The sequence below is a fragment of the Astyanax mexicanus genome, chromosome 15, assembly GCF_023375975.1.
Source record: "Astyanax mexicanus isolate ESR-SI-001 chromosome 15, AstMex3_surface, whole genome shotgun sequence".
NCBI classification, from domain to species: Eukaryota; Metazoa; Chordata; class Actinopteri; order Characiformes; family Acestrorhamphidae; genus Astyanax; species Astyanax mexicanus.
The window spans coordinates 9,760,682-9,774,044 of record NC_064422.1 but is presented as its reverse complement, the minus strand read 5'-3'; the positions used below and the strand labels follow the sequence as shown (position 1 = coordinate 9,774,044).

General features: G+C 40.1%; 1 protein-coding gene across 2 annotated transcripts in view; it reads left to right on the top strand.

Annotated features, from left to right (window-relative positions):
* Positions 1-13,363, top strand: part of wnk4a (WNK lysine deficient protein kinase 4a) — a 76,905-nt gene that overhangs the window by 38,633 nt on the left and 24,909 nt on the right. Inside the window, exons 8-12 of one of the 2 annotated variants that reach the window (XM_049464659.1) lie at positions 2,896-3,268; positions 5,378-5,514; positions 6,884-6,960; positions 9,029-9,164; positions 10,163-10,279. In XM_049464659.1, coding sequence (XP_049320616.1) covers positions 2,896-3,268; positions 5,378-5,514; positions 6,884-6,960; positions 9,029-9,164; positions 10,163-10,279 — 840 coding nt within the window. Of the gene's footprint in view, positions 1-2,895; positions 3,269-5,377; positions 5,539-6,883; positions 6,961-9,028; positions 9,165-10,162; positions 10,280-13,363 lie in introns of both variants that reach the window. The other variant, XM_049464658.1, reaches the window with a different exon arrangement.

Sequence of the window (13,363 nt, the reverse complement as noted above, 5' to 3'; positions counted from 1 at the left end):
CACTACGTTAGCTTGTGGATGGAATCTCAGCTGGGCACTGTATGAATCTTGAGACTCTTAGGGCTAATCCAGCTAGCTAGAGCTAATGCTAAATGCTAGGATGTTAGCTTTTTCAAGCTTTAGCTCTTGGCTGGTGCATTAGCTCAGGTCTAGGGCTTCAGCTCCTGCTACAGTGCTTGCTCTTTTTAATTCTACTTCTTAAATTTTCACACAATTATCTAAACTTTCTACTCCTTACATTTTAAAAACAGCCTCTTTACTCCTATTTCATTTCAGCTTGTTTTCAATCCGGTTTCTCATCGTTCATTAAAACCCCTATCCAGATAAATCTCTCCATCCAGATATCTGATTGTGATTGGGGGTAAAGAAGTATAAACATATACCATTTTCGTTTATACCACCCTACTGGTTTATACTGTGATCCTTCACACCTGCACACGTCCCGCCCCCCACACTTTAGCAAGAACATAGCAGACGTATGTAGCCTAGTATGAAGATGATCCGTGCAGATACTCAAGAGAACTCCAGACAAACTCCAGTCCAACTAAGCTTCTGTAATATTTTTACATTCTACTAAAATACATTCATTTACAATCAGCATATATGCAGCTGTAACACTAGATAGCCTAGTGCATCCCAAATTCATCAACATTAACATTTTAATAGAACATTATAGTCACAGTGGCTTTTAGAAAAATGTGTTTTGAGGGTGGTGCACTGTAGGACTCTGTGTCACAGGCTAAGCTTTTATTCTTAATGGCTTTATTTTTTCCCCTTACATTACTTTTACTTTTATAGTAGTTTTGAAACCCATACTTTTAGACTTTTACTTAAAGAGTAAAAAGCTTGACTTGATATTTCACTTTATTTTAAGTATTTTAAACCCTAGTATCTATACTTCATCTGAGTAATGAATGTGAATACTTTTATACTTTTGACACCTTTCTATGTTGACTTGAAACTAAGCTGACTCAAGTTTGGTTGGACCCTAATCACATTTAATCACATGTACACAATGGTTGCAATAGTACCAACACTGAACATAAAGACTATGATAACTTGGGGGTGGCTAAAGTTAGCTTAGCTTAGCTAACCGCTCGTGTCAATAACCAGCTAACAGAACCTCATCATGCTGTTTATATTAGTAATACAGCCTTCCCTAAGTGGATAGCCTCAGCTAACAGGCTAACAGGAAGTGCAGACTGGTAAAACCTCCCTAAGTTCTCTCAGATCTTCCTCATGATGTTTACCAGCCTGTCCTCACTCGACCCCCATTACCCACTCTTCCTGTGCCCCTAATTGAAGGACAGTCTTTGAAGACTTCAAGCCCAAATTCTATTAAACCACACATGCTATAGTTTTTCTGTAGGGCGTCCTCTCAGCGGGTCTCCTCTCTTCATATATGGAACCCCTCCGTTACCATTTACAGCTTCTTCTCAAAGCAGAGGTGTAAAGCCTGGAGCCCCCCGACGACAGCTGGATCGATTGAATAACAGCGCTCAAGGACACGGCCGCTCAGTTCATTCATCACTCTGGTAATGTGAGAGGCGGGACAGGATAGGAGGAAGAGGAGGTCACATGCCTGATGAAAAAATGGTCTCGGACGTGTGTTCCAAACCCCTCCACGCTGAGCTCCTCTTAATTAACCCAGACGTAAACAATCCTTCCTTTCTCTCTCACCACGTGCACTTTTCATCAGGAGCGAATTTTGTGATGGACTTTGGGTTATCGCCTTAATCTGGCTGGACAGTGTACTGATGGACAGTAAGGGACAGGTGACCTTGGCCTACATAGTTTGTAAGGAAACACAGCATTCCAGGACTGTGGAAAATTAATCAGATGTCTGCTGAGGTCCACCTTGGATTATGTGTGATTATGTAGATAAACAGTGTTTAGTTTCGTATCAAGACCATAGAAGAATTAATTTTGCAGACTGCAGTAAACTGAGCTGAGTGCAGTTAGCATGTTTGGTTAGTGTTACTGAGTTGGAATCTGGAGTGCTTTAGCTCACAGTTGGTTTCTTTAGAGCATTAACTCAAGGTTAAGGCTTTAGCTAGGAGCTATAATGGTAAATGTAATGTAACTCAGGACTAGGGCTTTATTTCAGGGCTGGATCTTTAGCCCAGGGATAGTGCTTTTTCTGGGCCTAATGTGTTAGCTTCAGATAGAACATTAGCCCAAGGCTAGGGCTTTAACTCAACATTTAGTGTTAGCTGAGGGTCATTAACTAGGGGATAGAGGTTTTGATTGGGGCTGAAGCAATAACTTGGTCCAAGTCCTTGAGCTCAGGAAAGTTTAGTTTCTTGCAAAGGTGTCGAAAGTGTTCACATTCATTACTCTGTAGGTAGAAGTATGGAGACTAAGGTTTAAAGTACTTTTGCAGAAGTTGAAGAATCAACTCAAGCTTTTTACTCCTTAAGTAAAAGTACTGGTTTCAAAACAGCTTAAGGCATAAAAGTAATGTAAAGTAAAAAAATAAATAAATAAAGCCATTAATAACAAAAGTGACGTGACGTGTGCAGGTGTGATGGATTACAGTATAAACCAATAGGAAGTCGGAAAGGTATATCCATTCACATTTTTTTTTATTCAATCACAATCAGATTCACTCTATCTGGATGGAGAGATTTATCTGGTTTTATTGAATGATGAGAAGCCGAAATGAAAACCAGCTGAAATGAAATAGGAGTAACGAGGAGTAGAAATTTCAAATAATTGTGTGAAATGTAAGGAGTCAGCTGAAAAAAAAATTACTCCAGTAAAGTATAGATACCCAACATTTCTACGTAAGTAAGGTAAAGGCTAGTGTGTTAGCCTAGGGTAAACTTTATGGCTCATGGCTAACTTTAATTTCAGTAAATAAACTTCAAATGCTCCCTGTTTCTCCTCCCCCAGGTGGTGCTGGGATTTGTATGCGAAGCGGACTACAAGCTGGTAGCCAAGGCCATGCGGGACCGAGTCACGGCCATTAAGCGCCAGCGGGAAAGGCAGCGTCGGCTGGCTGAGGAGCAGAAGAAGAGGAAGCAGGAGGTGGCAATCGAGGAGGAGCTTGAACCTCCCTCGCCGAAGCCCGTTAGCCGAGCCCCCGATAGCCTAGCCTCCTCTCCTGTTCAGATCCCGCCCACTCCACCTTTTCAAGAGCGTCCTGCGGTCTCTCCTGTAAACTCCCTGGAGTATGGCATCAGCAGGGGGTTCCCACCAGAGCCAGAGGAACCAGAGGCTGACCAGCACTTCCACTTCCGCCACACCAGCTACTCCTCAGTGACCTGTGAGCATTGATACACTCAGATATCATTACAGTTCACATTCACTAGAGTTATGTTATTGGTTGCTCTTCAGTCGATGTGTCATGACCCTTCTTATTGACACTTAGACAGTTACTCCACCCATGTTCACGTTTTTTTTCCAAGTGATAAAATACAATTTTGTAAACTACGCTGGTTTTAACAAAATACTTAACACAGTTCACAAATCCACACACAGAAATGCAGAAAACAAACAAACTCGTGTATCCTGCAAAATAAGGCAATGCAACCAAATCTAAATATAGCATTATCAGAAGTTATTCAAAAGCAGTGTGTAAGACTGGTGGAGGAGAACATGATGCCAAGATGCTTGAAAACTGTGATTAAACACCAGGGTTATTCCACCAAATATTGATTTCTGAACTCTTAATACTTTATGAATATGAATTAGTTTTCTTTGCATTATTTGAGGTCTAAAAGCTCTGCATCTTTTTTGTTATTTCAGCCATTTTTTGGGAGAAATGTTGTAAACAACAATGTTCATTATACTCAAACATGTACCTATAAATAGCAAAACCAGACAAAAAGTTTCAGAAACTGAATTACTCTCCTAATTTTTTTCCAGATCTGTATAAAGGCCAGTGAGCTGATTAGTGTAATTTAGACATGCAGTGTTTTGATATGGAAACATGTGACAGAGTGTTATTTTTAATGCAAAGAAATAAAAAAAAAATAAAAAAATTAAATTAAATTTATTTTTGTGAAATTAAAAAGAGTCATTTTCAATTGCTAAATGTGTGTAAAGCAGAAAATGTGTTGACTTGAGACGAAGTTATATGCTCTGTGTGTCAGTTTAAGTGGTTCTGCTATGTAGGTTACTTTAGTGTGTTAGCAATTGAAGAAAAAATGTAATTATTGTAGCTGTTTCAGTTCAGCAAATCGGAAATCTGGTTGGGCTGCAGCCCCTTTATCGCCCACTTTACTCTTCCACGCCCCTGACCTTGTTTTCGACCAGCCTGTATTATAAATGATTTACCCTGTTTTAAGGTGATGTAATATCTATAACCTCTGCTTGTGTCCTTCATGGTGTGTGAAGTCTAGGAAATCTAATATAGTGGATGTTGAGTGACCTAACCTCGTAAACCAGTTTTAATCGTGTGTGTGTGTATGTGTGCGTGTGTGTGTGCAGTGGTGAAGGCACTTGATTGGTCAGCATAACATGATGTATGTATGGGAAACCTGAACAGAGAGATTAACTGTAATATTTCACTCCATCCACGCTCTTACATCAGAAGCCTTTTAGCTGTGAGTTGCAGGCGGGTTGTGAATCGGCGAGAGGAAAGGCGGGTTTGAGTGAATGAACAGAGGCTGCGAATGAGTCGGATGAACACAATGCGAGGGTTAAACAATTCCCTCGTTCAGAATAACACTTTGTTTTGCTCACTTGAACAGAGATTGTTGTGATTGTTTTTTGTAGTGAAAGGCTGATGTGATTCTGGTTCTTCCACTTTTAGCCTTTAGCTCTGTTTTGAATAGAGCTTAGCTGTTAAAAATAGTGTTAAGCTTCTCTAGTGTTCCATTGTTATGGCAAAAGTGCTAAACTTCTGAATGGTACACAGTGCAAACTATTTCCGAGCTCACAGCATTATGGTTCAGGACAGTATTTTTTTGCTAAAATAAACATATCTTATGTAATGATACTCATATTATTTTTGAGCAGAGGTGTCAGGTAACTTCATTATTATGAGTAGAAATGTTCGATATCTATACTTTACTGAAGTAATTATTATTTTTCAGACTTTTTACTTTTACTTCTTACATTTTCAAACAATTATGTGAACTTTCTACTCCTTATGTTTTAAAAATAGCCTCGTTACTCCTATTTCATTTCGGCTTGTGCACTATAGGACTGCCGCCTGAGATTTTGTTTTTAATGGCTTTATTTTTCCCCTTACATTACTTTTACTTTTATCCTTTTATAAATAGTTTTGAAACCAGTACTTTTACACTTTTACTTAAAGTGTTAGTTACACACATTATACATATATAAAATAAATCTGTGTTATTAGTTCCTGAATGCTTTTAAAACAGTTACTTTTACTAAACTCTATTTTCTCCCTCTAATTTGCCAGCGGATTGCGATACAGACGGCTATCTGAGTCCCTCCAGCTTCCAAGAAGGGCTCGAGGTGACTAAGGGTAACACAATCAGCCTTCCTGTTCCACCCAGTCCATTAGCCACAGCCACATCAGCCACGCCCACTCCACCAGTTAAGGCTCTCCGTTTTCCTTCAGTGAGTGCTTTAGAGAAATTATGAGAAATTTCACAGAGACTGCAGGAGCTTCAGCTCAATGCTGCCATGAAATGCTTTAGCTGTGAGCTGATGTGTTCAGCATGATAACTTATTAAATGGCTTATTAAACTACTGTAGCTCCTATTGACTAAGGCAGTCATGAGTGTAATAGAAAGTGTTTAAGGATTCTCCAGTATTTTTCAGCCCAATCTCAGTCTATTATAACTATAGTATACAGTCAGTAATCATTTAGTGCTGTTATCAAACTATTTGCCCCTACAGATTTATTTTGTTTTTGCTTTTTTATCATAATTTTATTATATTTACATTTTGTTTCAATTTTATTTCAAATTTGAATCCCATTTTCCAATTATTATAAACATTTCCTAACCTCTAAAAATGCTTTTATTGTGGGAATTTTTGCATTTGCAGCGCCTTCACAGGTTCAACTGTGCTATAGGCGTGGATGATGTGTCTGTGCACGTTTAGTACTCAGACACATCACAAAGCTCAGGCAGATCAATCAATCAATAATAAATAAATATAAAAAATATATTCAGCTCTGGAAGAAAATAAGAGGCCACTTAAAAAAATTGACAAGCCATCAAACCACCAAACTGAACTGCTTGAATTTTTGCACCAGGAGTAAAGCAGCATAAAGTTATCCAAAAGCAGTGTGTAAGACTGGTGGAGAACATGATGTCAAGATACATATATAGTTATTCCACCAAATATTGATTTCTGAACTCTTAAATCTTGAACTTAAAACTTGTTTTCTTTGCATTATTTGAGGTCTAAAAGCTTTTTTTCTGCAAATAAATGGTCTGAATGACAATATTTTAATTTGAAATTTGGGATAAATTTTGTCTGTAGTTTATAGAATAAAACAAAAATGTTCATTTTACTCAAACATAAACCTATAAATAGCAAAAACAGGGAAACTGAAGTGATCTCTTAAATTTTTCCAGAGCTGTATATGTAAGTTTAGTTAAAGTAAAAGTCATGTAATTATTTTACTCAAGTACACATATCTATAATGCAACTCAGTAAATTTTTTGTTTAAACCTGATATTTACCTAGTTTATATATATAACTTCTATATATAACTCAAATTTTAGTTGCCTTAGTTATAGACTGTAAAGGAAAGGCTGTGTGTTGACAGTCTGTATAATGGCAGTTCCTAAAAAGGCACAGACAGCCCTGCCCCTCTGAGCCTCGGAGTGCAGGAAAGCGTGTCTCTATTAAGGGACCCCCACTGCAGATAGAGATCAGGTTTACGAGCGCCGGAGATTTCCGTTATTGTCTAACAGTCTTTTTATATCCTCTCCTCTCTTCTTCTCTCCAGAGCATCGCTGTGACTAACAGCTCTGAAAAAGCAGCAGTCTCAGGACCTTCTAGCCCCATCTCCTCACCTGTGGACAGGTACTGTACATACTGTAAAGCCCCCTGCAAACACACACACACACTCCTCACACTCACACACTTACACACTCAGCTCACATGTGGGTCACTACACATGCCTCCCACACAATCTCATATCAAAGTGGGTTGTGAATCCTGTTTATCCTCAGTCAGAACGCTCTGAGCTGTGGGTTTAAGGTTGTTTTTGTTAAAGAAAAGCTTTACCACCCTGGGGGTGCATGCCTCAGTGTGTGGGTGTGTGTGTGTGAGAGTGTGAGTGTGTGTGTGTGTGTGTGTGTGAGTTTGAGTGAGCCTTTCAGCCTGGCAGGAGTTCACATTGTCCTCCGGGCTTCATCTTCTCCTCTCATCTTTCATAACACAGCACACACACACAGCACACACACATTCCGCTGGCGTTCTGCTCATTAAATCCAAAAGCACTCACACACGGCTCTCAGTGGGTGGGGCTTAAAGCACGGGCCGCAGTTTGCCAAGCAGTAGGCTGCCCGTAAATGTTTATATGCCCGGTAGGAGGGCGAGGATTTGGATGCTGCAGCGTCTTGCTTTCCAAACGGAATCTATAAGCACAGAACCTGAAACCCAAACAATGGTTTTAGGGCCCAAAAGTACAAACCAGTATAAAGCCAATCTAAACACCGTGTCTCTTCGTTTCCTCTAACAGTTATATCTTTGTTTTGAGTTAAAAAAGCGTCTCGGCTGTGGCAGGGCTGAGCTCCGCTGTCCAGAAGCACTCTTACGCACATATTTATTTATTTAGCTCTGAAGTAAGAAGCGTATAAAAGTAGAGCTGAGCTGATGAGTGAATGGAGAAAGTTTGTTTTCTTAAAACTTGTAAAACTTTATAACAGCAGGGCCAGAAAGGCCTCATTTAAAGGTCTGATATTAGCTAAGCAAGGCTGTAAAGAATCACAGGAATTCCTCTGGATTTTTTTATGTTACCCAAATTTAGTTATAGCTCCTTCCCAAAGTAGCAGACCTCTGCCCTCTCAGCAGGAAAGAAGGAACCAATGAGGACAGGGGAGCGCTGCTCACGCCCTTCTACATTGTAAATGAAACCTGACATTAAAGCTTTATAGTGTAATCTTTGCCCAAATTTCTGCCAGTTTTGATTCGATAAGTCCTTTTACACAGCGATCGAAGTGCACGCTGTTCTAATCATCTGGTTTTGATATGAAATAGTGTGATATAGCCAGGCATGTGCAAAGATTAAACCCCCCTTAAGCTACCCCCTAAAAACAAACACACACACACATTTCCCCATTTACTGTACCAGTGCCATACATGCTGTGTATGAAAGTTCTGTATAAATGGCCAATCTTCAAGGTTTATTGTATTGTAAGGATCAGCTCAGCATCAGCTCAGGATTAGCTCAGGATCAGCTCAGTTTCCTTAGGATATACAGGCCCTATTTACTATTTATGATTTATGTTATGTGTGTATAATAGATGAAAAGTTCCAATAGCTAAAATTGATCACTTAAATACATGTAAAACAAACACCAACTTTACAGGAGCGAGATAAAACCTTCTTAACTTTCAAGGAAAGATTTTGGAGAAATTCTATTGGTCCATTCGTCCAAACATTTTGACACAGTGTAGGGGACAGTTAGTTTGTTGAAATGATGTAGTAATATAAACTAATCTAAGGCCACCTCCCAAATACATGCCCCATTTCCCCATTATAATTTATGTTAAGTGTGTATAATAGCCTGCGATAATCACTACAAATTATACCCCACTGCCTCGGATGCAGATGGTTTCCACATTCCTGCTCTAAAAGAGTGTGTTGAGCAAGAACGTGGAAGGGCAGGTTTGAGTGCTATACAGATTATCTTTGTATAGTGAAAATATCATTGAGCCATGTTCAGTAGTTCCAAACACAAACATCAGTGTGTAATCATGTTGCTAACAGGTGGAACAACTGTCTAACTGTCTCTCTAAACCTTTGCTTAGCAAGGCTAATATGTTATTATGCTATATGTTATTTCCTTTTGATTAGACAGTGGTTACATTATGCTTTGAATGAGGTTTAATGTTTGTTTAATGTTTCTATGTGGAAATGTTTACAGCTATGCTTCAGACGTCACCTCAGGCCTGAGTGACGGCTGCGAGGGCCAATCAGAGAGGGCTGGTAAGTCAGTCGCTCGACGGACAGCAGGAAAACTCTTCAGGCGAAGAGCTCGAGCTCGTCTGCGCATCACAGGGGTATGCATTATCTATTGATCTACCTGTACTTTTATCTGTATCTGAAATACATGCTGAGCTGCCAGATTATTAGGTACATCTCTAGTCACTGTTTATTTTAGCAGAAACACCAATAATGTAGGTGCACTCTCTGAGCATAGTTAAAGACTGTAGACCCCCTCTTAATGGAAAAAGTCTATCAGATTACATTGTAACTTCAGTGTTACTGGTGGTACTGGTAAAAACATTGTTCTCACTAATTGGCCACTTTATTAGAAACTACTTTATTTTGATTCACTCACTATTCACTTAGAAACCTGTACTGTACTTTGTGATTCTATTACTGGCTGCTTTATTGGAAACACCTATCCTGCAGCTCATCTGTTGATGCTTAACATGTGTTGGTCATTCTATAGTACATCAACAGGTGGATATTGATATTGATATTTTGGATGACGGACCATCTCTCGGTCTAGCCGTGACGCTGACAGAGCCACAAACACACACATTACCATCAACACCAGCATTTCAGTGTCACTGCTGCTGTAAGAGTGGTCCACCACAGAACTACCACCACCATGTTTATTCTTGCCACTGATGCAGTGGGTTCCACTTTTCTGCTTTAAACCAGTGTGTAATGCATGAAAGTTATAACATGACTTTTTTACAGAAGGAATGTAAAAGCTTCATGCTTACTTGGGCTCAGTAAACTGAAGACACATATGAAGACACATATCAAAACAAAGAACACACACACTCTTAGATAAAGGGATACGAATGTGTGCACAAAAAAAAAACATTTACCTTCAAATGTACAGTATTACTATTGTACAGTATTATTATTAAATAAAGCAAACTTTAAGAACTCTACCATTATCACAGTAAGAACATCATGGAAATCATCAGTACTTAATGAACCATCAACAACTAGTGTATAATTAGAAATAGAACTACACACACAAATACACACTGCTGTAGTAGACATGTGTGTGTGTAAAACATTGTTCTCCTCTCTTCAGCTGTCTGATAAGGTGGACCGTGTGGTGGAGTGCCAGCTTCAGACCCACAATGATAAGATGGTCACCTTCAAGTTTGACCTCGATGGAGACAGCCCTGAGGACATCTCCACTGTGATGGTAGGCCCTTCAGTCAGATCATCTTCAGTTCGGTTGAGTTATATGTCTGATGCATGCTCACACTTAGAACATTCAGTACCTTTAGTATAAAAACAGCAGCTGATTGGCCAGCTGCAGCTCTGTCACTGTGGATTGTTGCTGCTTTGGAGCTCTTTTACCCCTTAACCCCCACCTCACCACACAACCCACACCCCACCCAACCCCCTTTAAAAAATAATCAGGAATAGCAGAGCCGAGCTCTGCTGGCTGTGAGTCTGTACACAACTGCTCTGTCTCTGCAGCTCTTATCAGCTCTGTTAACACTAGATACTGCGCTGCTTCCCTGTAACCCTGAGATACACCACCCCTGTTACAACTAAAGGCTAAAACTCTTCCAGGCCCACAAGCAGGCCTCGCATCTCTACACTATCAAACTACCACCACCATGTTTAGCTGTTTTTGTTTTAGAGTGCTATGTTTATGACTGTTACACTAAGGCCCAATCCCATTTCACCTCTTGGCCCTACCACTTAAACCTATACCTCTCCTTTCGTGTGCACGCCAAGGGGTAGGGGTGTCCCAATTCTTGTTAGACTGGAGGGGTAGGGGGTAGAAGCATGCTACAGGCCGATAATACTCACCTCTAGAACGACCGAATGGCTAGCGCGCTTAGCAGGTAATGGTAATACTGCTCCAGCAGTTCTACTTTTTTTAATGCTTTTAAAGCATTTTAAAGCATACTTTTAAAGTTTTTTATACTTCCTTTTCACAAGGGTTGCAACTAAATTACTTGTACTAAATTTCTTTGCGGCAAATTATTACTGTTCCTTCAATGTTCCTTTTCGAACTCCATGCAGCACCCTGCAAATTTTGTAGGCCAACCATTTCTGTGAAGATCAACCTCTCTCAAGTTAGCTGTAGTTACTTGTAAGTAAAATACTTTAGGTGTAAGGATACTAATGGGTTATGGAGACCTGACGCACCTCTGGTTGTAACTAAATACTCCCACGCTGCACTGCTGACACACTATGTGGCCTGTTTTGGAGGCACATTAGTCCCTGTCCTTGAATCTGGCTCTTATCACAGCTTGGAACCAGAACCGCGTTAAAGATAAGACGTGCCCCACGTGCCCCTCCTCGTCCACCTCTTCACCCAGCCTGAAACAACACCCCACAGTACACAGCACTGCCCCACACTCTGCAGCGAGGTAGCTGCTTTACTCACAGCAGGGCTGAGGGGTTCCGTTACAGCTGTACACGGTTCCCTCTGAGAGGCAGAACCGGAGAGAGAACACTGGTGCTCTGTGGAGGAGGTGGAGTAGAAGCCTATGAGTCATTATAATGTCCACTCGCATCCATTCAGAAGACTTCTTCTTCTGTGATTGTATCTGTGTGTGTGTGTGTGAGCTTGTGCTGCGTACGTGTGGGCGTGGACTTAATCGTGTACATTTGAGCTTGCTTACGTGAGCGTGAGTGTGTGTGTGTGTGTGTGTGTGTGTGTGTAAGCATGTGCACGTGCCGTTCGACAAATAGTTCACACACTGAATAGGTTTTCCTTCACCCTCAAAACCCTTTACAGGAGCTTCTTTGAAGGCCATGGCTGTATGCAAACATTTTGGCACCACCAGTCAAATTTAATATATACAGCTCTAAAACAAAAATTAAGAGACCACTTCAGTTCCCGAATTAGTTTCTATGTTTTGCTATTTATAGGTTTATGTTTAAGTAAAATGAACATTGTTGTTTTATTCTATGAACTACAACCAACATTTCTCCAAAATTCCAAATAAAATATTGTCATTTAGAGAATTTATTTGCAGGAAATGAGAAATGGCTAAAATATCAAAAAAGATGCAGAGCTTTCAGACCTCAAATAATGCAAAGAAAACAAGTTGTTGATGAGTTTCTTTGATTTTACCAAATTAAAAACTTCTGGAATATAATCAAGAGGAAGATGGATGATCATAAGCCATCAAACCAAGCTGAACTGCTTGATTTTTTGCACCAGGAGTAAAAGCATAAAGTTATCCAAAAGCAGTGTGTAAGACTGGTGGAGGAGAACATGCCAAGATGCATTAAAACATTGATTAAAAAACAGGGTTATTCCACCAAATATAGATTTTTGAACTCTTAAAACTTTATGAATATGAACTTGTTTTCTTTGCGTTATTTAAGGTCTGAAAGCTCTGCATCTTTTTTTGTTATTTCAGACATTTTTCACTTTTTGCAAATAAAAGGTCTAAACCGACAATATTTTTATTTGGAATTTGGGAGAAATGTTGTCTATAGTTCATAAAATAAAACAACAATTATTTTACTCAAATTTAATACTCAAACATATACCTATAAATAGCAACATCTTTTTGTTTTGACCTAAAATATCAGCACACACTGCATTTAAGCTCACACTCTTATTCAGAGTGACTTACAATGTTGTTTCTATTACAGAGGTGGTTCAGTGTAGTGTTAGGAGTCTTGTCTAAGGACTCTTTTTGGTATCCTAGACCGGGAATTGAACCCCAGTCTCCCACATGATGTGGTAGCTCACTGGCAGGGGGTGGTGTTATACACTGCGCCACACCAACCACATGGTTGGTGTAATTTGGCTACTTTAAAGTCTACACAAGTGTTGCCCAATAGAATGGGACGCTGTGAACCACAAAGCTTTGACCACAAAATATTATAAAGGCCTATTATAATGCTATTGGCCCTAGAGTTCTCTGGAGTGATGGATCGTCATCCCGTAGCTTTGTGATGAGTCCATATTCAGCAGTAAAATGAGTAATAGCTCACTTGACTCCAGGAGAAACACGGGTGTCTGAATACTATTGGACAGGTAGTGTATGGTGAGAATGCTACTGTGTGCAGTCAATTAAACCGCTGTGAGTGAGTATGTGTTACTGTTCTGTTGCTGGCAGCCGTGTGTGTGATGCTCGTGCGCTCTCAGCGTGCACGCTGTTCCTGTACTCAGATACAGAAGCCTCTTTGTTCAGGGTGAGAGGCCTGGCAGTGCCGAGTCACTCCTGGAGTGTTATTGGTTGCGCTGTGCACTCCCACAGCTATTAGCGGCGCGCGCTAGCACAGTACAAAGCCAGAATGGAGGGAA